The following is a 27,433-nucleotide window of genomic DNA, read 5'->3' as shown; positions in this document are numbered from 1 at the left end:
CATTTTAAGACATTAACATTCTTTAATCCAAACCATTCCTTTGTAGCTCTGGCTGTATGTTTAGGGTCATTGTCCTGCTGGAAGATGAACCTCCGCCCCAGTCTCAAGTCTTTTGCAGACTGCATCAGATTTACAAGGATTTCCCTGTATTTGGCTCCATCCATCTTTCCCTCTATTCTGACCAGTTTCCCTGTACCTACTGAAGAGAAGCATCCCCACAGCATGATGCTACCACCACCATGTTTCACTCTTGGGATGGTGTGCTCAGGGTGATGGGCAGTGTTGGGTTTTCGCCACACATAGCATTTTGCATTGAGGCCAAAAAGTTCAATTTTGGTCTCATCTGACCAGAGCACCTTCTTCCACATGTTTGCTGTGTCTCCCACATGGCTTCTGGCAAACTCCAAACGGGATTTTTTATGGATCCCTTTCAACAATGGCTTTCTTCTTGCCACTCTTCCATAAAGGCCAGATTTGTGGAGTAGACGACTAATAGTTGTCCTGTGGACAGATTCTCCCACCTCAGCTGAGGATCTCTGCAACTCCTCCAGAGTAACCATGGGCCTCCTGGTTGCTTCTCTGATTCATTTTCTCCTTGTCCGACTCTTCAGTTTGGGTGGACGGCCTCCTCTTGGTAGGTTTGCGGTTGTGCCATATTCTTTCCATTTTCTTATGATGGATTTTATGGTGCTCAGAGAGATGTTCAAAGCTCTGGATATTTTTTTATAACCTAACCCTGCTTCATATTTCTCCACAACTTTATCCCTGACCTGTTTGGTGAGCTCCTTGGTCTTCATGATGCTGTTTGTTCAGTAATGATCTCCAACAAACTCTGAGTCCGTCACAGAACAGGTGTATTTATACTGAGATTAAATTGCAGACAGGTGGACCCTATTTACTAATTATGTGACTTGCAAATGTGACTTGTGAATGCAATTGGTCGCACCAGATCTTTGTTAGGGGTTTCACAGTAAAGGGGGTGAATACATATGCACTCAACACTTTTCAGATTTTTATTTGTAAATAATTGTGAAATCCATGTAATATTTCCCCCCACTTCCAAATGATGCACTATTTTGTGTTGGTCCATTACATAAACTCACGATGAAATACATTTTAATCTGTGGTTATACCATGACAAAATGTAGAAAAGTCCAAAGGGGGTGAATACTTATGCAAGGCACTGTATATGCTTCTGTACAAAGGTTCTTGTTGAATTCGCAAAGATATTCAACACAGCCCATTCATTTGAACCATTCTACAAATGTTTCCTCTCTTGTGTAATAATGACATGTTCAGAATAGAAGGCTGTTTGTTTTACCAGACAAAAGAAAACATTATTTCTGACAGTTGTCTTAGTGTCCGGAAAATGGTTCCAAAAGGCCAACCCTGAAGGATCATGGTTCCCTCTAGCTCCACCGAATGAAGGAAAGTCTCTGGTTAAGAGAGGTGGGCTGAAGACCAAAGTCCTGATCATTTCTTTGCTTCTCCGAACGAGTTTCAGAGTTTCAGTTACCCTTCGGCTTCCTACGGCCTCTTTTTTCACTTACTACAGTACACAAGTCCTCTGCAAACCACAGTTTCCAGTGCATTGAGCTCAGGAACATATGGTTCCAATTAAGGTCTTCAGCAAAACACTCTGCCATTAGAAATCACCTCACATCTGCAACAAAATAACTTACTGGGTTCATATACAGTGTGCTATTGAGTTACAAGCCTGTTTCTGAGAATGTCAGTGAGGCGACAGACATTTTCATTTTAAGTCCCTATCCCGACTTTCAAACATGTCTAATTTAAACTCAGAGCTGATGTGTTGTCACAGACTTAGCAGAATGTGGAGAATGCTGCGTCGTAGTGTGCAGCTCCTCCTCAGGAGTCCATTAAAAAGAGCCTTTTGTTATAACAAACTGAGAACAGATGATTCGATGAGTCGTGACAAACACCAAACCGATGTGTGATCCGTGAATTATTGATGGAAATGAACTGCTTTTATGTGGCATTAAAGCTGAAGTGACATAAAAACATGTGGAAGATAAAGACACACATGGATCTGGATAGTGACACGGCTGGTCTCAGTTGATTTCAAAGTAAAAGCATTGTTTTCTATTGACAGCAATGTATATTATAAATGTTTGAGCAGACAAAGTTTGCAGAGTGACACAGCGACTAAATACACAGCAGCGGCTTAAACTGATGAGACATTGTTCAGAAATGAATAAACACAGCTGTTGTGTTTCCTCTCTTCTTCCTCTGTACTGTATCTACTGCATGTCCGTGGTTTTCACCATCCGAGCCAAAACACATAACCATGAGGTATGCACACTCAGGCATGACAACATTGTACCGTTGGCTAAAACAAATATTTTAAATATTTCTGTAAAGCAATAACTGATCATCATCACATCCCTTATAGCATAAGATGGAGAATGATGGTGACTTGTTTTTCGATCTATACAAGTTCTAGGTTGTGATTATAGTACAACACGATGCAGAGGTACCTCGAAAATGCATTTTTGAACTATGCATGACGTCACTCCAGTGTTCTCCATTATTTAGCAAGGCGGTGGCGGCCATGGTGTAATCTGCCAAGGTTTCATAATGATACGAATAATGTTTACGCAACAGAAATATGTATTGTGGAGCTGTGTGCAACGCTTATTGGCCCCAGTGCTCACTCGCTCTCTCTCCCTCACTCTCACTCTCACTCTCTCATACACTCACACAAACACATTGACTGTCTGCCACAGTCTAACTGACCAGTTAGAGCAGCATCAGGAGAAAACCTATGAAGTTGTTACCGTCCTCTGCAGACGGGCAGGGTTGAACAAAAACTCAGCAGATACCACTTTCACTGTACACATTAACTCAGCAAGCATAGAGTTCTCAGCAGGCAGACAGACCTGCACCATGTGCTGTGCTGAACAACAAAGAAATGTCGAGTAAAGTTGAGGCTGAAGGGGATTTATTCACAAACTAAAGGATTTAAAATAATGTATTTTGAGCTGGATGTGGCAAAGAATGGGATCACCCTAGTTATTACATTTCTTCCTGAGCAGGATATGAATGTCCTGGACCAAAGTCAAACTGAATTTCATGACTGACAGGATCCATCCTAACACCACACAAGCTACTTGACAAAAGCCCAACTCATGGTCCACAAGCTTGGAAATAACAGTTTGACAAACATTCCAAAGCTTAGTTAAAAATAATGACAGAAATGTAACTAATCCTGACTTCAGGTCAGATTACTTGTGTGATTTTTTTTGTCCACCCTTGTGTAACACATGTTACACACTGTGATAGAAAACAGATGGACGGCTCTAGTAAAAAACACCAGACAAGTTCCCACACAGTAGAACAGGACCAATCTGATCTGCACGCGATGAGAAAGACACACAAACATTCAGAATAATCAGACGTCACTTGTCTGTCTGAGCCAAATTAAGAACTAAGAAACAAGCCACACTCCCCTCTCAGAGTAGAGGAGTGCTTAATTTTAGAATCTCCAGAGGCTAAACATCCGCTTGCATAGTACTGTGGGGAATGTGATGCCTCTGGGTGAAAACCTTTACCTCGCCACAGAAACATCTATCAGCTGTGTGAAAAATAATGTTATATTTTGAAAAGCATTGTAAGATTGTGGGGATTCTTGTATCTGCCCAAGTCAGCAGTACAAACCTGCTGAAGGGCTGTTATTTATGACAGCCACACCACAGCATGGTTAGAGGTTTACAGGGAGGAAAAGTGGAAGAGTTGACCTAATGGCCTCAAAGGGAAAAAATTACTACAGGGAGGAAAAGGGGAGTCGTAAAGTCTGCTTCGTGGAAGAGAGGGCAGGGGAGAAAGAGAGGATGGAGGCAGAGGAAGAGAAAGGCTGCAGTAAAGGAAGAAAAGAGATATCGAGAAGCTCTTCGGTTCTGTTAATCCCCACACAGTGATTTCATTCCTACATGTTCATACAAAAAACCTACACCTATCTGTCAGAACAGGAGAGCAGTCTCTCAGAGGATAACTGAGCTAAGCATCATGGGAACGTGTCATCAATCCTTATCCCTCAACAAGAGCGAGTTAACCTACCGAGCACAGTCCTTTAAAGAAACACTGAAACAAGTGAGGGCTCCCTCTGCAAACAGAAGTGAAGTCACGTGTTACAGAGCATGTCAACAAAACAACAATGTTTACAACCTTCATGGGAGAAGATGGTGTCTTTTGAGACAGGTATCAATGTTTCAAGCTGCAACAATAAACTGACTGACAGAGATGGAGGGAGGTAAGGGCAGAACAGTGATGGCAGATGTAACAACAGCGGCATGGTCAGGTACAGCGCTATATGTGTTTCTATTTGAAAACTAGAGGTAAGTTCTCCATTTATGTCAAACTTGCATTGGGTAAAAAGACACTTGCACACGTGCGGGGGACTACAGATGTTGGGCAATATTTCACTGTGGATTTGTCTCTACAGGCAAATGACATGTTTCCTGAAACAATGTCCATATATCAGATTAAATAGTGTGTGGCCACAGAAGTGACATACAGGGTTCTCCTACATGGATCCAAACACAAACCTTCAGCAGCAGGTCCCTGGTTCGACTCCCGGCCGGCTTGACCACAAGTCATTCCCTCACCCAGTGTTCGCTCTATCCTTCACATCACTTCGCACTAGCCAGAGGCATACAATTGTCCTTAAGAAAATGACTATGAGACTGATCCATTAACCAACTAGGGCAGCAGGGCACTGTTTAGAGACAGGAGATTTTAAATAAGTCATTTTCAGACTTTCTCCAGATAATGTCGGGAGAATTGGGTCCAACAAATCTTTCACATTATTCAGTCGAGGGGTGGCGTAGCTTGGCTCAGCAGGCAGAGGCAGGAAGTGACCTATTAATTCCGCTGCCGAGATAACTTGATTTTGTTTGCAGCACCTCGACACTGACATGGGCATCTTCGTCGCTGTCTTCTACGTGTATGACACCGTGCTTTTTCACCAGGGAGATATTTCTTTTCTTTTCGTCATTTTTGTTAGAAGCGTCATAAACCCCTCACTTACTCGCTAGGGGTGAATCCTTTAGGGATCTTCTGCTGGGTTCTCACATCCAATTCCCCGGACTTTCTGCAGTTTATACTGGGGAGTCAGGCGGATAATCCCGAGCCTCTTACCCGGACATTTGAGACCAGCAGTCCAGACCAGTTGGCGAGTCCATCACCGTTTTTTCCCCCTTTTCAAAAGCTTTCGATGACTTATAATTGAAGATGTTTGCACCAACATTGGCTACAGCGATTACGATTCTCAGCCCTAGTTACATCTCTGAAGACATTCTACATTGCTGACAGACATTTCAGAAATGTTGCCAGTCTACACACAAGTTGTCATTTGCCCATGAGGTCAAATGGCTCCGTATATCCCTCTTTCTCTCCTCAGATATTTCTGACTGCTGCTTCTGTCCCTCCTGTGTGCTCACTGAAAGAACTTAGGTGGAGAAATGTGACTGAATCCCTGTTCGGATAATTTGGATAAATGGGGCAGTCTGTTGGGCCATTGTGGAAACTGGCACTGCCAACCATCACATTTCATAAACCCCAGAATTTCTTAATGTTGAAAGCGGGTGGAGACGGAATGTAATGCATGCCACTTCTGCATGAACTGAAAGGCTGAGGCAAGGAAGGAGACTTCCTCCAAGCTCGGCAGGAACATACAGCGCAAATAAACACTGGCGAAATGCCGCGCAAAAATATTCCAGAGACGCAGAACTGAACAGTGGGTGTCTTCCTACGATGTTTACTGTCCAGCTGACTGAGGCGCAGAGCTAGCAACATGAAGTCGCTGGAATCCGTGCGAACCCATGAACTATCCTGACCACATGAGAACACAGTCTAGGACCCAAATAGAAATGTTCTAAATGTAACACCTCCTCTTTTATTTTGAACAATGTCGAGAAGACATGGCCCACGCAAAGTGGAGCCGGAGCTCACATGTCAAAGGTCGGCGATACGTGCATGCAAGGGTTCACGTTTCACCTCCCTCTTACCTCACTCTCTGGGCATTTCCACTGTGGCTGACAGGCTGACCGTTGCACTGCGGTTAACCATCACCTGAGAAAGTAGTGGTGCAGCGACATGCCTACTAATCATCCCGCACCACAAAAACCCCCATCGACATGTCGTCATCCTGCCATTACACCCTAGCATGTTGCGTGGGTGAGTCACCAGATTACCACTTCCAGATGATAAGTACATGGGCTTCTTTTAGTGAATGGAAAAGCTGAGTCTGATTCTTTTTTTTTTTCAGCTGCTATCCCAGCTTGACTCCAGACATCTAGACATCTACAGACATCTCTTTACCTTGGGCTTCTTTTACATATGTTGAGGGGGGGGGGGGGTAATACTGCATATGTGAAAAAGGTTTGTGGAGGTAAAGACTAGTTTTAAATGGAAAAATAAATCTGTGGGTGTATGGAGAACAGTAGTGAGTTTTCCAGACCTCTGCAGCCCACTCCTCATATCTGCTTGATTGTACAGGCTCGTGGCTACATAAGCTACATTATCCAAATTTGGGTAATGTAGGTGAAATATTGGCTGTGCTGCATACATTTCATATTACACCTTTTTATTTTACTTGTGCTTATTCTTAGGAAGGGGGCTCTTTAAAAGAACCCAGTAGATTCAAAGCTTTTGGCCACTTGGAGGCACTGGAATCAATTATTGAACTCAACATTAACATAATAAATCCTTTATTAACTTGATATTAACCAGTTGCAGATTTAATTCAGCCAGGGTCCATTATTCACTCTCTTGGAGCTCTGTTTTGGTCTCCAGTAAAGCTGCTAAATGCTCAACAGTGTCTTTCCACTGTCTGGTGCTGAGCAGGTAGTGTTCAGAGCTTTTCTGCATTAGTCAAAGAGCAGAGAGTGAACCAGTCATGTCGAGTTTGGGCCTGGACAGCTCACTATCATTCAGTCCAGCTCTGCTCCAGATTCAGGCAATAACTCTTCAGTTTCCAATCAGCTAGTTCTATGTGTAGTTAAAATGAGCAAATAAAAAAATCTTTCATATAAACTTTGCGAAACTTGGCTGAGGTGGAAAAAAGTTGATAAATACATAATACTGCCAAGAGCAATAAAAACAGATCTGCTCTAAAAGCATTGGAGCTGCATCAAGGCATTACCTTGATTCTCAAATGAGTGTTTCAGTGTCACGTTTCCATCACGTGTTCTACATTATTCCTCAATGCTTGCTGTTAGCGCTCGTTTGATTGCATCGCCTTTTCTTCTGCACTGGTTTAATGGCAACGTGCTGGAACATAAGTGCCACCAGCTGTTAATTTCAACAGACCAACTTCTAATATACACATTCCAATTGAATTGATACATAGTGTTGTTTCCTTTTAACAATAGACTAGAATTTGTGTTAAATTTGTGATACAGTTAGATGGAAATCTTGCTACTGCCACAATTAGGAACCTATGAGAAAATAAATGAAATGTTCTGACTTGTTAACTGGTGATACATATCTTTATCCAGGACATCACAGGCCGTTCCAGACATGGGGCAGTCTCGGCCGCTTGAATGTGACTTTTATAAATGTTCCCCTCAATGTACAACTGAGGTAAAGTTGGTACGAGAGAGGTGAGAGAGAGAGAGAGAAAGAGAGAGAGAGAGAGAGAGAGAGAGAGAGAGCTGTGCAGTTTGCTCATAACGTTGGAATGTGGATTCATGAGGCCTGCTCAGTGAGCAGAAAGATAACATTCTGCTTTTGGTGGCTCTTAAAGGTCCGTCAGCTCCAGATGACTCTGACAGTTACGAGTGCAACACCTAATAATTACCAGTTTAACTTCACTTTCACTGACACACTCTCAGCGCCAGCTATTTAGGGAGGAGTATTCGTAAAGAAGTGGGGCTGGGTTATTGACCCTAGGAGTACAGAGCTGTTTCCAGCCAAATACCAGGGGAGATTTATTATCTAAGAAGATATTATGAGTCATACTAACTAAGCCTGTGAAAACTGCAAATCTGGAGGAGCCTTTCTGAAATGTGAAAAAAAAATAGATTGATGTCATCAGGGTTACCTCGGGTTGTCTGTGTAAAAAACGGGAGTTTGGAATTTGAAAGTGTCCCTTCATCATGCATGTAGGGGGGGGACAAAAATATGCTATTTAATTAGCATTTTGGGAAATGTAGCAGACTGATGTTTTAGAACTTGACTTATCACAGGAATTAAAAGTCAGGATAACTTTGCCTTTAAATTTGCTGCTTCAATTAAGCGTTTTTTAACTGTCATGTTACACGGCATCCCAACTAAATGTCTCAAGATCTGCAGATTCTCTGGAATTATTCATTAATTAGCTGAAGGCAAAAATTTAAAAATTAAACTCGATAGTCTGAGCAGGACTTCAGGAACTTGTGTTGTGTTTGTGCAGACAAAGAAAAACGGATGATAAAGCCCAGCTCTCACTAAGCAAGCTGACAAGGTGTCACCATAACAAATGTCCTTTGCCTTAGAAATAGATACCAGTAAAACAAAAGTGCACAAAGCTTTTGGCCTTGAGTGAAAATGCATGTTTACCTCCACATGGTTGGGCAAGGTGTTGACAAATCTAAATCCTGGAATCCTCTTGTCGCTGCACACCACACCTACATCTTCGCTGTGCTTGCAGTCTGAGACGCCGATCCCGTTGGACGGACACAGCGACAAGGTCCTCTCTTTGCCGGTGCAGTGGAGATTGTCGAACCAGATGCGTCCTGACGAGACAGAGGAGAGATTTGTCAGTGCTTCCATAAGGAGGAATTTTTCCATGTAGTGATGGAAATAAAGGAAACATGGGAAAATGCATTTTCTTAGAACTGTGGAACATTTACCTTGAACCATTTTCCGATTAATAATATGACAAATCAGTCATAAATTGCATACACAGGGGTAACATCAATAACATGTGCTGCCAGTATTAGTCCTAGAGTAAACATCTGATAAAATGTGACATTTTAAGGAATATGAGAAGATTGAATGTGTGTTTCCAGAGAGTGAGCCCCACCTGTTCCTTTCCCATATTTCGAGGAAGGAGACCATGAGATGGCTTCCAGGTAGCCCAGCTCCCGACACACCACCTGAGCGGAGTGGATAGTGAAGTCGTCATCGCACACAGTTCCCCACTCGCCATTGTAGAAAACCTCCACGCGGCCCTCGTTGTGCTTCCTCTTATCTCCGGCCAATCGGAGCTGGATCCTGGGTGTGTCTGGTGTTAGCTGTGGGGCTGAGTACTGTTCCTGCTCCGGGTCCGGGTAGCCCGGCGGGTAGCCGAGGTGCTCGTACTGGGCAAGGGTCAGCTTTAATAGCACTGATAGGATGACTGTGCAGCAAGGCAGGTAGTTGGTGGTCAGCATTTTGGTTGGCACTGTTGAAAAGATGAAGAGGAGCATTCATGAAAACTCCTTGGTAAAGTCTCAGATGGTTGTTCACAGCGGTATCTGCTCTGTACATAACAGAGGATCAGACTGATTATTTTTCAGTATATTGTTTATGATGTGTTGTTACTTGGGACACACTATGTAAATAAACGTATTATTATTATTTTCAATTCAACAATATTGTCAGCGTTGATTGGCTCCAGTCTCCCCAAGACCTCAAAGGATAAACGCATTGGATGGAAGGACAGACGCATGGACGGATTGATATAAAGGAATGTTTAATCAGCGAGCCATCACTGATGTTATGCAACAGATTATCAAAATCATTTGTTTATGTTGACAGTGCATTAAATAACTATTATGCATGTGATGATTCTTGAGAAGGGAACTGAGAATCATCACTCAACCCTGCAGCTTCCTTCAGAGCAACAGAGCCTTGGTCCTGACACTGCTCAATTCAAAACATCCCGGCTGAGCTCTTCACCATTTTGTCTTTCCTAAAACCTTTAAACAGGTTGAAGTGAAGCAGGCTTTTTGCTGCTGTGAATGAGAGGGATGTCAGGCGCCCCAAATACATGGGAAAGTTGGTCCATGTCTACTGGATGTGGGCTAGATGATTGCACATCTTTATAAGGTGATTAATGGCTAACGTTTGCAGATTTATAACCCACAAATATTTGGTTATTACGTTTGCCACAGGCAGTTTAATTTATATACCTTCTCAGGAAACTGGAGACTGTGTGTAAAAGTAGAACACGTTACTTTCCATTCAGCAAGGCATTAATCATTAGATGGCATAACAACCTTAATGGGCTTAAAGCAGCAAATGGGGGCACTTTTATAACAATTGTTTCCATTATCTAAGGCTTCATGTATACAGATGATGTAAAATAAAACATTTTGAAGTTAAAGAGTTGCATACGTTTGCATATACAGAGGACTGGTGCAGGACGTTCTGAACTGGTGTCAATGGAACTGCCTCCAGATCATTGCGGGGAAAGCCAGAGAAGTAGTGGTAGATTTCAGCAGGTACAGTCAATTCCCTCCGACACCAGTAAACATCCAGGGAATGGACATCGAGTTATTGACCTCTTATAAGTACCTGTGTGTTCACCTGAACAATAAACTGGAGTGGACTGATCGTGCCAGTGTACTGTTGAAGAAGGACCAGATCAGCCTGTATCTGCTCAGGAGACTGAGGTCTTTTGGAGTGCAGGGGGTCCTCCTGAAGACCTTTTAAGGCCATCTCCAAAGAAGATGGCTTCTGCATCAGTTTGCTGGGGCAGCAGCATTTCGACTTATAGGAAGAGACTGGGCAGACTGATTAGAAGAGCCAGCTCTGTCCTGGGATACCTGCTTGACCCAGTGGAGGTGATGGGACAGAGGATGATGTTGTCATCTCTCATGGACAACCAGTCCCAACCCTTCTGTGGGCTACAGTTCATCATCACAGCTCCTTCAGCAACAGACTGATTCACCCTATTGCTGAAGGAGACGTACCACAGGTCCTTCCTCCCTGCAGCAGTAAGACTGTACAACCAGCTCTGCTCCCAGTAAAAACTATATTCACCACCATTATGGACTGTGGAGGTGAGGGGGCTGGGAGAGCACCTTCACCTGTACCAGAGGAGCGCAGGTGAGAGCTGTTAGCGGACTGATCCTCAGGTTTAAAAGGCAGCGGCTGAGCTGCATCAAGAGAGAGACACTCAGAGACACAGACACACACTAGAGCGTCACAGATGCTGGGGCATGGAACTAAGACAGAGACAAGAGGAGCACGAGAGAGACTCTTGAGTGAAACTAGTGCTGAGCTGCAAAGCTGCAAACTCTTTATGTAGAGGTTTAAGTTTATGTTTGCACCTGGTCTCTTATTAATGTAAGATGTTAAAACCTGAGTGGTTTGTCTCTGGCTGCTGTGGTGACAGCCCCATGGCATGGTCAACTGCCACACAGACTTTAACTCTTAACTGTGCAATATCAACAGTTCATGTGCAATCCATTCACTGTGCATATTCTCACACTGCACATATTGTTCCTGTCTTACACTGTACATATTACTTACATTCGTTCTTTTTTATACTCCTCACACTTAAGTATTATTACTTGCTGATGCCTTTCGACTCTAGCTGCTGTAATACTGCAAATTTCCCCATTGTCGGACTAACTATGATTATCTTATCTTATCTTGTTTCACTGCGTGTGGAGAGCTGATGGTTTACTTTAAGTAAACCATCAGAGAAGCTGGAGTGGAGCCTGACAAAGACTCCAGCAGGGTGACGTAAAGCCAAACTCCACAGAGAAATACTCCTAACTGGCCCCAGCTCCTACCTGCCTCGAAACACAGAGAATAAATCCCAATTCCAGGTCAAAAACTGATGTAACCAAGAGTCCATTGTCAGTCAAACCCATGCCTGTCTCAAAAATATGCACAAAACCACTATCACCCACCAACTCGTCAAAAGCTGCGTGTCCTACAAACGAATCCAACTTTTCTGCTTTTGTGTGAAAAACATCTGGCTGATGATCGCTCAGCTGCAGAGCTCCGACTCTGCTCGCTGTAACGTGGCAGTGGTTGCACAAGCTCGAAACAACACTCACATAACGGAGCGAGCAGATGTAGTGGAGCCCCCAGCCTCGGGGTCTGCTCACAAAGTGCCAGTGTGATGTCATTTAAAAAACAGCGTGAGCATTAACATTTAAAGACGGGTTCAACTGCGGAGATGCATGCAGACCTGAGAGGAGCTCATTCCTCCTAGATGACAGTTTTTCCATCTCACGCTGAGAAAACAAATAATGTCTTTAATGATATCTGGGGTGAGGGAGTCGAAGTTCAGAGAGCAGCGGCCCCTTGAAAACATGTAATCATTCAGCACAACATATACTTTACCTCAGGAAACCTGGATATCTGAAACATCTGCTGCCTTTAGCCTCAAAAACACTGATGCTTTTGAACAGGATCAATTACCATCATGATATTTTAAACTAAGTCGCTCTTTACAAAAAACACATTATCCCAACGTAAGCACCACTGTGTTTTAAGAAGGGTTGGTGGGACTTTCACCTTCATGGAAGCCAGACTTGTCCCACCTGCTGCTGCAGGGGATACGCATCGGCTGAAAGGTCAAAATGTCACTTTATAAGAATGTCGGCATGCAGCCTCTACTCAGCCCGTGTCTTCAGCTTCACTGCATATAGAAACATCCAGAAAACAACAACTCCAGATTGAAATGCCCCGAATAAAATTTTGTCTGACATTTTCTTTATTTAAATTAATAATAAACGATAAGTAGTTTTAAGCTAAAAGAAAAACAAAAGACTAATAGTTGCACGAATACCTGCAGTTGATGCGACTTCTTGCTTAGAACGTAAGAGCGGCTGCACTTAATGCTTCATTTACATTATTCATTAATCTGTTTGCGATTATTCAAATGAATCAGTTCATCGTTTAGTCAATGAAAGGGCAAATGAAGAAAAGCTCACAGAGGCCGAGGTGTCACCTTCAAAATAGTTATTCAAATGTGTTCAACATAGGAGAAGCTGTAACTGGAAAAGCTGCAACCCTAAAAAGTTTCACATTTTTACTTGACACATAAAAAACACTTAATCGATCACCAAGGTTGTTAATGTCTGATGTTCTGATGATCTATTAACGGATCGATTAAGCTCTAGATGTAGTGGTGTCATGCAATACAAGTGGTAATAACTCAGATATGAATGATAATCATGTACAAAACTTACTTGGTCTTTAAGCTTAAAAAAACTCATCATTACACAATGAGTTTAAACCATCATGGTGCAGCCACTGAAGCTCAGAGCTGAAGACAATGAAGCCCCTACAGTAACATCACAGCCCTTTAACAACATCTACTAACACACAGTCCTCACAACAGGACCACTGTGACCGCTTTGATTGGCTCGGGCTGAACTTACTGTTTTCTTGTCGCTGTTCTCCTGCCCTGAAAGTCCTGCAGCTCCTGCACCAACGGGCTGGAAGCAGCTCAGCTGTCTCTCTCCAAACTTTCACTCCGTCTCATGCACATCCCCGAGCTGCAGGGGCCCCGCCTCCACGATGACCTCACAGGTGTCGTGCTGAGTTCTGCCGCCCCGCCGAGAAGAGCATGCAGCTCGCGGGAGCGCGCACAGCTTCAGTGGAAACACGGCACCAGACGTGATTGTCTCAATGTACCGTTTAAAAACGATATAATCTCGTTTGATGGTGTTTAGTAATAATAAACCACTTGGTTTATAGATCTGTAGAAATAAAGTTGCCTTGTGAATGAATTATCTGGCAGCTGTTGATTTTATTCAATGGTTCAAGAGTTTGCATCCCCATCTATTCTCTACGGAGCCCAGGGAGAGAGATGGAGTGAAAAATCTGATGGTTGAAAAAACATGTACTTTTGCGAAAATATTTCACAAAAGGCTTTGCGTGAAGTTTATAAAATATTAAATATCAAATATAATATTTTTTTTCCCTTTCGGGGCTATTTGTCTGATAATAAGTCAAAACAACCCATAATACTTTCAATGAGAATTTCACACATTTAATGCATCGTCCCCCGAGCCCTCTTTTCTGAAACTTTGTGGTCAATGGATTGTTGGGCTGTTTTGACTCAACATACAAATTATGTTTTAAAAAACAAGAAAGCTAAACAAGTACTTATAGGTAAGCCTATGAGATTAGCTTACAGAAAATTGAGCAAATCTCTCCAGGAAACCAAAAGTGCTTTTAATCCAACCAACAACATTATAATTTAACTATACTTAAAGAATGTGTGCAGAGAGGAAACCACCGACTGTATATAATGATGGAGACATGACTGCTCACCTTAAGTGAAGCCAAATATTCTTGATCGCCATCTGGTGGTAGTTGACAGTAAAGGTAATAAATCCTGCTTCCTCAATGTTTATGGTTAGGAGATGGACCATTTAAAAAGTTAAAGTTCCTATCATTAGGGCCCGAGCATCTCCGGTGGGAGGCCCTATTGTATTTCAAAGGATTTGTATTTCCCTTGTCGGGCTTTTTCAGGGCCTAGACATGTTCAAATTCATACCAAAGTTTGCAGGAAATTCAAAACCCCAATAAGTAATTGTATTATGGAGTAATTTGAGATGGGCGAGAACAGCACCAACAGGAAATGCCTTTTTGAACATCTTACATATGGAAGTATTCCTCCTCATCCACTGACTGCAACCATGTCAAGCTGTGTCAAAAGTATCTCGAGACATTGATAATGTAGGCATAAGATCACTGCGACTTTTTGTCAAACGCCATATTAGTGGCGTGGAGTCAAAGTTCATCAACTCGCCGTGAAACACGAAATTGATGTAACTTCAGTGTTCATACTTCAGTCTCTCTCAAAATACATGGCTTTGGTGGCCATTTTGTCCATTTTCTACAATTTTACTCTGATGAACTTGTCCTTTGGCTTTCATCAGATCAACTTCAACTTCTGTGGATGTCACCTAAACAGGATGGAGATATAAACTACCTCGGTACATAATATGATTTCATCACACAGGCTGACTGTGGTGTGGATTAAAGTTTGATGAGTCAAATCAAGAGGATTGAGCTGCACCTGCAATATTGGTCACTAGAGGGCAGTGTAAGGCCATAGTTTGCCCAGGGCACAAATCTTCTTCCCCAGGACTGAAGAGAGTTTGTTCACAATGATATACACATTGTTGATATGTTGGAAACTCTATTAAACTTAATGTTGAGAGAAAACTTTAGTTCATGATTAAGAGTAAGAAAGAACCGTAGCGTAGAATTTTGATGATTTGTCAATATTCAGGGATTGTACCTGCTCTGTGCATTGTTCTATCAGCCTCAAACCTCATTCACACATTCACAGTCCCGCCCTGATCAGATCCATGTGTCAATATCGACTCACTGTCAAAGCCCCCCCCTGCTGGTGACAGGATGTGACATGTTTCATACTTTGATGCACTGCTCTTGGATGCTTTACAATATACAGCTCAAAAGAGCTCAGTCAAGTCATTGGATCATGGTCAGAATTGAGACGTTTCCTCAAACCGTGTAAACATTGAGGTGCAGCAAAGGTTCATCCTTCGCCAAAGGACACGATGTTATCATAACTCCAGTGTGCACTGTCCTATAACCACAAAACGTCTGTCACATGATCAGAGTCCAAGCGTGAACATCTCTATGTGTAAATATTTCCGCAGTGTCATAGTGACACCTACTGATTCACCATGAAACAGGAAGTACTTTGTAAATCCACTGTGCATTATCCAACCAGCCCCAAACTACTGCCATATGATCACAATCCTGAGCTGAACAGCTTCATATATTAATATCATTACAGGGTCACAGCACCACCTATTGATTGATCAGTGGGAAAATTAATTTGTTATAACACAAAATTCCTCACGCTACATCAAAGCCCCAAAATGCATGCAATGTAGAGAGACATGTGTTTGGTCATTAATTAAGTCCACATAGAAAAACTAAGCTTGTTATGTCTAAACTTGCATCAGATCAGGAATATTGTGTTGTGAGCTTTACTCCCTCAAAACGCATTAGCACTAAAACTGTCTGTCTGAATATGTTTTGTTTTGGGGGGATTTCCCAGGGCTTTTTGATGGCAGATGATGATTACACTTATTAAAGTTATTTTGCCTTTGTTTCATTTTTGGAATGAGAGATGCATCATGCTTTAAATCAATCAGTATCCTGCATCCATGTTATGTTAATATAAACATAACATGGATGCAGGATACTGAAAAAGCCTTTTTGGAAGTGAACCCTGGACTGGACTAAACTCTGCTGCCACCTTGTGTTAAATAGGACTTACTTGCTTTCAATAATGGAACAAACTGTGAAGCACTTGAACATGAACGGTGTGATAATAAGTATATTCATACATGTGCTGTGACTGTTTAGTTCGGTACATGTCCCAACCACTAACTTGGAAGAGGCCAAGTTTATGATCAATACTGCAGCCAGCCTCACTTTTGCGGAGCCATTGTGTCAACCATCTTTTTATACAGTCTATGGGGGAAACAGCTAATCTGGTTACTAAACATCCAGCCGCACCACTACCTCTCACAGGTCTCGTTTATTTAATCTACAAAAACTGTTTGCTAACCAGGATTAAGATAATTATATATAAATATAAATACATACATATAGACCTTCATAATGTTGACATCTATGATTTGGTACATTTTGGTGCAAATAATTAGACCACCTTCCTTTTACTTTACTAATAATTTTTCTATCGCTATAAGAGCTACATACTGGATTATCTGACTTTAAAGGTTTGTCAAAGCAGAACTGTGACAGTGAAGTGTAGCCTCACCCAGGCTTGTTACACAGGTTCTGTACAGTTGAACACAACTTTATAATGTGGTAGAGTTATAGTATATGGTTCCTTTCCTTGGGGCAGATTTACAGAAATAGTTTTATATCGGATCACGTCTGACTTTTCCTTTGATTCAGACTTTTTCAGAATCACCGCATTATGAATCAATCGGGTCCTGTAAGGTTACAGCCAACTCACTTCCCTGCAGTCAGACACTGGACCTGTGACACATCTCATGTTTCAGCGGTTTCATTGAGTAATTCTATGTTGACACCTGTGCTGCAGACTTCCCCTCGGTTGTCTCTACTTCTGTTTAGGGACCTTGAGGTGTCGTTTAGAAAGGGTACCCGCTGAATCACACCTGAGGCCACGGTCCAAGTTCGTGTTTGTGTTGTTACTTTTTCACTATGGAGCCATATTCCAGCTCATATCTGAGGGCAAAGTTACAGAGTTTAGAGAAGATCTCAACTGTGTCATTGTCTGAGTTTCAACAGAAGTAAACGTGCAGTAAACTTTAAAAGTCAAGAGTGAAAATCCTTCCACAGATCTCAGTTAGAGAGATGTGAGTTTACTGGAGCTGCCAGATTGTTTGCTTTCATTATGGTTTGAGGGAGAGGATAAAAGCTGTTCTTGGCGTTTCCTAAACAAGGCTGACTTTCAGCAGATAGAACCAAATCTGATAAGAAGATTTTGACAGATTCTAGTCTGTGAACTTCAGATTATTTATTTATCAAATAAAGTGAAGGTTGTAGAAAACCGAGGAACAGGGCAGGTCTTTTTCTGCAGCTTTCACTTCTACACAAAGCTCTCTGTAGAATACAGAATCATGTCGGAAAGCACATTTTCATTACCTGTTGTGTCTTACATTGAACATTCAACTTTCAAAATGAAATCAGACAAATAACAGTACTTAAATAGTACAAGGATTACCATGAATCAGGTGAATATAAATGTGGTTTCAACCGGAGGCTTCTGGGTCTTGTCGGAAGTATTGATTCTGCCATGCTAGTTAGAGATATATTCTGAAACTTGGACATAACTCAGCTAACTAAATGCAACCCTCTCTCCCAGTAAGTGGTTTACTGGTACCGGATTCATACGATGAGATTGTAAATCACAGGCTGCATCAGGTGTCTCAATATTTTACCACAGAAACATGCACTGAAACCAAATGCTGCAACATCAATGCAAAGACAAAACAGAATCTGGTAGATCTATGAGTCAGTACTTAATAACATCAAAATGATTGTCAGTTGCAATGCCAACCTGTCCATGTTAAACTGGTATAGTATAAATTTGCTGAAGCTCATGGGAGTGGCAATAGTTCTGCAGATATAGTTATGGGAAAGTATTGCAAGTTTTGACCTCATGATGGTGATAAAGCAAATGTCAGCTTTTCAAAACTTTAATGGTTGATCCTCTATCTTGGTAATACAAGAAGGTGTCCAGACATCTCACTAAGTGGCTGGAGTGCCTCGAAAACAGATGCAAGTGAAATTTAACGATCCAGTAGTTCATAGGCCAAAGCGGGGAACTTATATTCTAAGAGCCATTTCATTATCACATCTTAAAAGGAATGACAACACAAATACATTAGACAGTACTATTTGAAGCTATTAACCCTCAGATCCACAGAACATGAACATAGACCTATTGCCGACACAGTGTAAGAGTTCAGTCAGGTAAACATTGGGCCTGTGGGGCTATGAAAACATTAAAATCTATAAAAAAAAATATGTGAAGAATATGTGATGTAAAATTCTCTTTGTTCCAAAGTGTCCCATAAAATGTTTATGACAGATTAATAATAGTTAAATAATAATTTAACACCAACTGCCTTAGTATCTGGTACCTTTACTTTGAGGGTTGGGGGATGAAAAGTTTGCATAGATAAATGAAATATATGTTGACACTAACCCTGCTAATATTCAGAGCAAAATGTCCTTGGCTAACTCGACCTTAACTGAAGTTTGGATGTGTATAGAATATATAAAGAAATTTAAAAAAAAAATGAGTAGCAGATCCAACCCCACTCATGTGGCTCTGAAGTGAACAACATAGTTTAGTATATGTTCCAGCTATTGGCCACCTGTGTTAGTTTGGCCCATCCGCAATAAAGTAAAAGCTAAAATTAATTATTGATGAGCTACATTGCACTACACAACAGGACATTCTTCATGAAATACGTTTTTTATTCGTCGAGCAAAAAAAAGCAACATTAAATAAAATTTCAAATAAATATTTGCAGAAGCAGATCATTCTTACAAACTCCAGGCAGCTCCTTTGACATTCAGAGTAGAGCTATCTCGACTCTTCTGATCTGTGATGGATGAGCAGATTCTCCCTGCCTGGACAATTTTCCTTCACTCATTTTCTTCTTGAAACAATGGCTGTGGGAGAGAGCAGATAAGGATTAAAATGAAATCCTCAAATCTATATTAATGCTTTATCAGCCGCACTGACCGCATAAGCCGAATCCTCCGGCCGAGGGTCCGGTCGCTGCCATGAGTAGTTGGACAAAATCTTCAGGACGACCAAACCGAAGGCTAAGATCAAAACTCCTAATGAATTTCCTAACACGGCCTCAGGTGGAAGGCTGGAGTACGGCTGAGTTTCATTAGTGCTTCCTTTACTGTGGAAAAAAATGTTGGAGGATTTTTAAATTTTAACCGAGATGGAAAACATGAAAGGCAGTAAAAACAAGACTTACAGACTAAAGATGAGTTTCTCGTTAATTCCGGAGATGCAGGCGGCGATGCTGAGCAGCAGTATGCTGCCTCCCAGCCACACGTGGACGGGTTTCATGAGTTTTCGTAGTGAAACAGGGGAGCACGGCAGGAGAAAACCAGCCACACCTACCACCCACTACATGGACAAACGAATAGACATCCACAGAAAGCATGAGCAGAATGAAATGTCTGCTGACCTTATTGTTATTCTGTTTGCGTATTGTATCTCGTTTACCTGTAGGGCAAACAGAGCGGCAGCAGTTATTCCAATCCAGCTGTGTATGGAGTAGAGGTTGGCCATGTGTTTGGCATTGTGGAAGTCAAACACAGCACAAAGTCCCACGATTGACAGCAGCAGGGCGATGAGCATCAGTGCAGCATGAAGGATCTTCCAGGGCAGTTTGTTCTGACCCCAGGTCAGGGGGATGCGGTATACCACCGCTCCTGCAGGGAGCAATATCAATGAGGAGGAGGCATGGAGTTAGAAGGACTTTTAAGTATTAAGGGAAATTAAGTATCTCCAACTGGGGATTTGAGATTGATTAAGAAAGTCGGAAAATGGGAAGACGTGATACAGTTATTTCTTATTATACTCAGATCCTTTATTGCTCAAATATTTAATATAAAATCTTAAAATAAATATCTCTTCTTTTACATCCGATCAACATATATTTAATATTAACTATATATTTACCTCCATCATGGAGATTATGTTTTCACTAGCATTTGTTTGTGTGTTTGTAAGGAAGCAAGATTACGCAAAACTACTGCACAGATTACTATGAAAGTTGGTCAGTGAGTGGATCCAGACAATTTTTTTCCACATTTTTTTGGTGAAAGATATATCAAGGATCAGATAATATGATTAAAGGATATTGAGGAAACAAACATATTTAAGGGACTGATATTTATAAGTGTGTGCAATTGGGTGCAGATCCAAATAAAAATCTATGTCTAGTGAATATTAATGTGGGGATTCTTGGGCCTTAGTGTAGGAGGCAACATCCACACTATCACGTTTTTAGTTGAAAACATAACAATTATGCTACAGATCTGCCTGGCATTCACACTACTCAACCATGACCAATATCCAACCATCAAATTGAAGTTAATACGGCTGTTTGACAGCTTTAGCTTCTTAAATCCAAGTTTGACCTGTGTACACAGTTAAAACAATGGCATATAGAATTTAAACATGATAAACTTTGCTTTTTGCTTGTTATTCTTAATATTGTGTGAACCGATGTCTGTTCTCATGAACCCGGGTCGTTTTTCATGTTTTGAATTGTTAAATATACAGTACACAGTATTATATTAGAAAAATGGCAGTCATATATATATATATAAACAGCATTAGTGATCTTCCTTTAACCGGGTAGTTCAGTCGTGTGAATTACTGTTGCAAAACAAACTAATAGGAACGTTGTGTGTTGTCCTGCTCCACACTGCCTATATCTTTATTTACCTTGGATAATGGTGATCCTAGCATAGGATTTAATATCAATACTGCTGTGTACAATCGTCCTCGACTGTGCTCTGTTAGTTGAGCATGTTGTATAGGCAGTGTTATAATGTTGATACCTTTGTAATGCATGCTTTTGAAAAGTAAGATTATCAATCAGTGTTAGTTAGGTTTGTTTTTTGCCAGATTTTGGGCAGATATTTATTCTATAGACCACTAAATTATACATGATTATATACACCATTGTTTTCTTTGTTGTTAACTGTTCTTATGATAAATGTATGAATAACATCCATATGTGTGTATGGGTACTTCATTGTATAAATAAATAATTAAAAGATTCTTTACAGTATTTTACTACTGAGAGGGGTGCCATTTTTCTTCAGCTGAGCACTGGCCCCCCACAATGCCTTTACATGGCCATGTGCGATCACTTTCATTTCATTATAAACAGTCACATGATTCTTTTTTCCACACTCGGAGAGTCAAAGAGCAAAAGAGAGAGAGTGGGTGTGCACTGTAAAACAACATCTGATGTTCTGCTAACCATTTACATGATATACTGTCATTATAGCACGCATCAGGTTACATATCAAAAAACGTTTACTCAAGTTTTAAGGTAGCTGTATATGTCACAGACAGGGAGAAACTATGCAGCCTATATCATCTTTTAACCATTTCAGCAACAGCCCGTTATTAAGGATGGAAAGTGGAGGCTACATATGTTCAGTTGTAGTTAAAGCAGAAAGCTCAGGTAGGCATTCATTATATCCTGTTAAAGCCTATGCTCTCACACACAGGTGTTTTTATGATCCTGGCTGCTCAGAGCTGGTCAGGTTGAAAACGTGTGGAACTCTAGAGGGACTTTATGATGTCACAAAATTCTAAACACCAATAACATGACAACAAGTCGACGAGTCACTCCGCCCCGTCAGGTAATACAGACTAAACAAGAGTCACCACACTCACACAGTCCTGAGAAAAGGTCAAGTCAGAGAAAACCTGTGTCGGAAGATTCTTTCTCTCACTTTCTCTCTCTGGTATATTGCGGTTGGACCATTACAACCTACCCCCACCTTTTAAAAGAAAATTTAACTGATCGATACAGTGTTAGTGTCACCTCTCAACCCAGTGGGTGGGCCCACAGTTATGGAACCAGTGCTTCAAACAGTTAACATCTAATGGAGCTTGCTGATTCCATTAGATAATTGTATTCAATTATAACATCTTTCCATATAAAACAGGCGTTATTCAAGTAGAATCTGTCTGTCACAGTGTGTAAGGAAAATGCTAAATGGTGTTCCTGTTATGTATGCAAATAAAATTCTTAAAAAGAAAACCACAGATGATTCACTCAAACACAGTAACAAACACAGATAACATTTCAGAAGTTGTAACTTCTAACTTCAGTATCTTGCCCAAGGACACTTCGGCATGCAAATCTGGTCATGGAAACATCTGTTGTAGAATAACTACCACAGAGGAAGTTTTAAGTACTGTGGCATGTGTCTATGTATATACAGTGTGTGTGTTTGTGTGTGTGTGAAGAAGTGAGAAACAGAAATGAAACTCAGAGATCCAAATTGAAAAAGTCACTCACCGATGCCGTACACCACCACCAGGCCTGTGACCATCAGGACGGGGTGCCAGTTGAACTGCAGGGCCGAGCCGTCCCAGGCGAACCCGCCGCGCCACTGGCTGTTCCACACACACACGCACACCACGCAGGCCAAGCCCAGGCCCAGGCACAGCAGGTAGCATAGGTAAAAGTTCACGGTGGACCTCATCCTGGAGAGATCCGTCAGCTGAACAGATAAGAGAATAAAATCAGGACAGCATGGCAGCTAAGAGGTAAGACAGAGAGATGGTTGTGTGGCTGATTCAATCCCAACATGAGTTAGTACTAATCAGGCCAGAGGAAGACTAAATGTACCTTACAAGACAATTGGGTCACACATATCAATTGTCTCAACAATAATTCAATGACTACAGCTCAGTGTGAAACAGCCCTTTAATACATGATTAAATATTCACTGAAATGCTGTTCTCTGATAGGCTAAAAGACACAAAGACACATTAAGAGACTAAATCCTTCGATGGATAAAGGCAGCAGCTACCGGCCAAATTTAAGTGTTTACTAAATTGAAAGAATGACAGGCAGGAAGGATACAAACAGAAAATACCTATATTGCAGCAGAAATGGCTGGAGCTATTTTAACCTCAAACTACAACCACTTAATTCAACAACGCAGGCTCAACATAGTATTATAAGCATGACATTTGATGGAAAGGTATTGCTCACCTTACCTTATCCACAGCTGCTGTAAGACTGTGCACTTCCTTCTTTACAGCACAGAGCTTAGCTGCTCATCATGGGGGAGTCAGAGCTGCACCTGACTATTTTTTATATTTGCCACAGTCAATCTTTAACCGACACTCACTGTGTGATTTGCTCTTACTTTGCGGTTCGCTGGCTCAGCCGAGGTCTCACTTCTACATTCGGCCGTGTGGCGGAGGCTGAGGGGGAAGCAGTCTGGTGGGGTGGAGGTGCAGCTGGGAGTCGAGGGACCGCCCTGCAGCATCTGCTGCCTGGGGAGAGGGACACATTGATCAGTTTGGGGCTAATCAGCCAAGTAGTATCTGGTCCACACAGACAAACCACAGAGCTTTATCAGACTTGGTGGAGATACAAGCACAGTCAGAAACACGTGTGACTGACATATTTCAAATAGTCCACTTTGCTTATGAAGGTTATTAACTGAGTGAAAGGACCTAGACGTGTTTCAGCGGCCGCCATGACAAGAGCTGTTTGAATTCTCTAAATCAGGGGCCTTCAATGTTTATCAGGCCAAGGACCCCCAAACTGATGGAGAGATTGAGCAGGGACCCCGCTCCATAAATTGTGTTTTATATTAAACTGGGCCCAGTGCCATGTATAAACATAGCTACCCTTGTTATTGTGCATTCAATACTTGGCTATTTAAATAATACACAGGTTCATACATTCATGTTTTTATTATTGTGTGTCGCTGAATGTGTGCATTGCTGACTGAAAGATAACGTCTTTTGCCTCCATATATCCGTTCGCTACAATATGTTGGATTCATGTTAATGTATATTTAAGGACATTTTAATTTGTGGGGAAGCATTTACAAAATAGAAAAAAAACTCTAATCAACCAACCATTTCGAAATCCCCCCTGCAGTACCTCCACGGACCCTCTAGGGGTCATGGACCCCCTGTTGACGACCTCTGCTCTAAATGATAAGGAAAGGAGCTTCAATGCCTCCTAACTTATCTCCTTTAGGATAGGAAACACTGGACCGTACCTTATGAACGCAGAGGAGACATTTTCATCCCACAGTTCACTGCGGCAGACACATTTAAGGCGACACGAGGGTTATGCATTTAGTTATAATGGTTAGGGTTAGGGCAGGGGGCTAGGGGATGCATTATGTCACTGAGTGTCCTCACAACTCCAGAGAGCCGTGCGTGTGAGTGTGTCTGTCTGAGCTCAACATGAAGCCGCAGGTCGTCACAGCACCGTGAGTCGCAGCCTGACACCTCGACTGAGATCTGCGGCCAACTCAGAAACTTTCACAACACACCCGGAGCCCGACATACTGATGTGAAACTGCGGTTTCACACACATGAGCGCTGTTGATCCCGAGGCGGCCTCTGTCTTCACGGGTTCATCCCGCCGCACCGTGGCTCTCCCTCATATCTGTCCTTGACCCTGGGACGTTTTCCTTCCCCTTTAAGGAATCATGTTTAGGAACAGAGATTATTTAAAGTATTCGGCCGCAGACTCTCTTCTTCTGTTTACTCTTGGCGGTGATAATACTGATGTCTACTCTTCTCTAACAACGTAAACTAGTTTTTTTCAAATAAAGTCTTGAGAGGTCCTCAGTTATCAATGACAGCTAAAGCGTTTCCTCTTCATGACGATGGCTGTTGAATTATTGATGACACATACACACACAGCTCTCTACAGATAAGCCTCAAACTCACCTTGAGTTCCTCATTTAGTCTGACATGTCACGTGATTAAACAGAGTAAAGTTGTGTACCTGCTTTACAAACACTCCACTTCCATGAAGACCACAGGAGACGTGCAAAGGGACGTGACTCGGGAATAATCGCTGAGTAGTTCCACAATCAGGAAGAGGTACCTGCCCTCACTTGACCCATTTCCTTATCGCTAGCGCAGCGCCTTGTGGGAAATGTGGTTTTATTACTCACGCGTGTGTGTGTTTGAATGTGTATGTGTTGCAACATTGGGCATTATTTAACATGTACACACACACGCGCGCGCGCACCCACACACACACACACACACACACACACACACACACACACACATACCCTCACACACAGATTTTTTGTCTCACAGCGCCACCTGCAGGCAGCTACGGTCTGAGTCTTTATTCTGCTGTGAGGGGACATTTTTACCGTGCGTGACTGTGGAATCTGCAAGCGATGCATCCGTTTTTGGTAGTTGACCTGTTTTATTCTGTATATTTATGTTACAGCTTTAAGAACAAGATGTATCGTCTTTTTGTCTGTTCAACACATATCATCCAGAGTATGATTATTCATGATGGAGAAAAAAAACTATAAAGTGGAGGGAAAAGTAAAATTATGGCAGAAGGTTTTCACATAAAATGACAAATAGTTGCATTAATTAACCCTTTAATCAACTATTGATAAGGCTTCCTGGCTCCTCTTGGCATAATCTATTTGCAGCTTGAATAACTGGTATTACTTCATTGATTAGCTTGCACACATTATAGGCAGGAGCCAGATTAACCCTCAGAGGAGCCATCACTGACCTCGGTTCCTCTTGCAGCCTGTGCAGTGCATGTGTGTGTGTGTGTGTGTGTGTGTGTGTGAGAGAGAGAGAGAGAGTTAACCAAACACCATTTAAGGATCATATAGACTAAAATAATACAGTCATTAGAACCACACTTCAACTCTTCCACAAGATCCGCGAATGTAAATGGGCCAATAAATCCCCTAGTGGTAAGAGCAGTATTAGCAAACTAATTGCCATCGGTCAAATTCGAATAAACTAATTGCTGCACTGAACCTGGAGCCTTCAGGCCCCCTGAAGGTCTTGGGCCCAGTTGCTAATGGTTAAAGGGATAGGTCACCCAAAGTGGAAAAGCAGCAGAGCAAAACTTGTGCATGAGAAATATGTAATCATAAAATATTATTATTTTATTATTTCTTATATTTATTGGTGTATTTAATGGAGACAATGCGCATAAATATTAGACATTGCTGTAAATACACCCGCGGGTATATGTCATGTGTTTTTCCCTAGATGCGGCAAAGTCACTCTGAAGAAAGGAATTCAATATTAAAATGACAAAGTTATTGAGATTATTTATAAACATGCAGAGCAATACAAGAGAAGAGTAATATTAATGTAAGTAACTGCATCCTGCAGGATACCATTATTCTGCATTGTCAGAGGCTTTTTAAAACTCTGAGCAGTCAGTGCAAGGGGAATCAAAAACACACACACACACTTTACCGTAATAAAATACATGCATGCACATGTGTGAGGACAAATTGATGAAGGCAAGGTGTTTGGGGACAGCAGCACAGGCAAATACAAAGATTCTAATCTCAAGGTTAATTTAGCCGCTTTTTCTTCAGCTCACAACAATAAGACCCTCTTCAGCAAGTATCTCCCTGCACTGAGTGCTTTTAAGGCCTCTTGTCCTTGTTTGACTCAAATATGACTGCTGAGATGTATTCTTGACAACATGCAAAATATCTGAATATTGAGGCTCTTTATGTCGTTACTATTTCTCTGACCAGAGTTTCATAATTTTTTTGTTGCAGGTGTTTTGGGGATTCAGAGAGGATACTTGAGAAGAAGTGGAAAACATGCACTGAAGTCGCCATCTGGAATCAAACAAAGCTCCGGCTATTGTTCCCTTCCTAACGAATATCATGGGATAATTTCTTAGTTTTAATCTGCACCAATGCTGACAGTTAATCTCGTTACATGCTGCACATGTACTGAAATCAAACCGTGTAAAGGGCCTGAGTCTCTGTTCTCTAAAACAGACAAAAATCGAGATGTCAGTGACTACAAGTCCCTGCCTTCTTTATATCAAAGTCTCTTAGATCTTCTGACAGACTCCTTGAAGCCATGTTTTAAGATGTGTCTCTCTGCCCTTCCTCGGTGTGCCAGGCCTCAGCAGCACAGTGTGGGGGATGACGATACTTAGGTAGAGTGGGCAGAGATGGCTGTGCGCCTCAGTGGGACAGCTCCAGGCTTTTGTAAGGGGGCGTCTGGGTTCATGTTCTGATTTTCTTTTACACCTTCTTGGATGGTTTGACTAATGACACAATAAACGCAGCAATTACAATAGATTTTGAAGTTTCATCACCATCATTTTTGGGGTTATACGCTGCGCTGCAGGGACGATCATATGTTGTACACAGTTGTTAAAGGCTTGGCCTGTCGCTTTAAGTACAGAAGCCAATGGGTATGACGTAT

At 41.8% G+C, this 27,433-nt stretch overlaps 2 protein-coding genes across 4 annotated transcripts in view; both read right to left on the bottom strand.

The window, feature by feature from the left end:
- loxl2b (lysyl oxidase-like 2b) overlaps positions 1–13,461 on the bottom strand; it is a 42,327-nt gene extending 28,866 nt beyond the window's left edge. The window contains exons 1-3 of the mRNA XM_053421200.1: positions 13,329–13,461; positions 9,026–9,385; positions 8,560–8,735 (exon numbers count right to left, since the gene is read on the bottom strand). Of these exons, the coding sequence (XP_053277175.1) occupies positions 8,560–8,735; positions 9,026–9,385; position 13,329 (537 nt within the window). The 5' untranslated portion in view covers positions 13,330–13,461. The remainder of the gene's footprint in view (positions 1–8,559; positions 8,736–9,025; positions 9,386–13,328) is intronic.
- Positions 13,462–17,434: 3,973 nt separating this feature from the next.
- LOC128438751 (lysosomal membrane ascorbate-dependent ferrireductase CYB561A3) lies at positions 17,435–25,124 on the bottom strand. Of its 3 annotated transcripts, XM_053421428.1 has the most exons (7): positions 24,987–25,124; positions 23,377–23,506; positions 22,518–22,722; positions 19,691–19,899; positions 19,437–19,591; positions 19,190–19,358; positions 17,435–19,116 (listed from the first exon to the last, which is right to left on the bottom strand). In XM_053421428.1, the coding sequence occupies exons 2-7, from the start codon at positions 23,497–23,499 to the stop codon at positions 19,090–19,092; spliced, it is 888 nt and encodes a 295-aa protein (XP_053277403.1). In that variant the 5' UTR covers positions 23,500–23,506; positions 24,987–25,124; the 3' UTR covers positions 17,435–19,089. The 3 variants fall into 3 exon arrangements, with proteins under 3 accessions (XP_053277403.1, XP_053277404.1, XP_053277405.1); XM_053421429.1 differs by lacking the exons at positions 23,377–23,506; positions 24,987–25,124 and adding an exon at positions 23,225–23,366; XM_053421430.1 differs by lacking the exons at positions 23,377–23,506; positions 24,987–25,124 and adding an exon at positions 23,220–23,360.
- Positions 25,125–27,433: the final 2,309 nt, after the last annotated feature.

The sequence above is a fragment of the Pleuronectes platessa genome, chromosome 4 (assembly GCF_947347685.1).
Source record: "Pleuronectes platessa chromosome 4, fPlePla1.1, whole genome shotgun sequence".
NCBI lineage: Eukaryota > Metazoa > Chordata > Actinopteri > Pleuronectiformes > Pleuronectidae > Pleuronectes > Pleuronectes platessa.
Note: the sequence above shows the minus strand (reverse complement) of the source record. Positions and strands in the feature narration are given on the sequence as shown.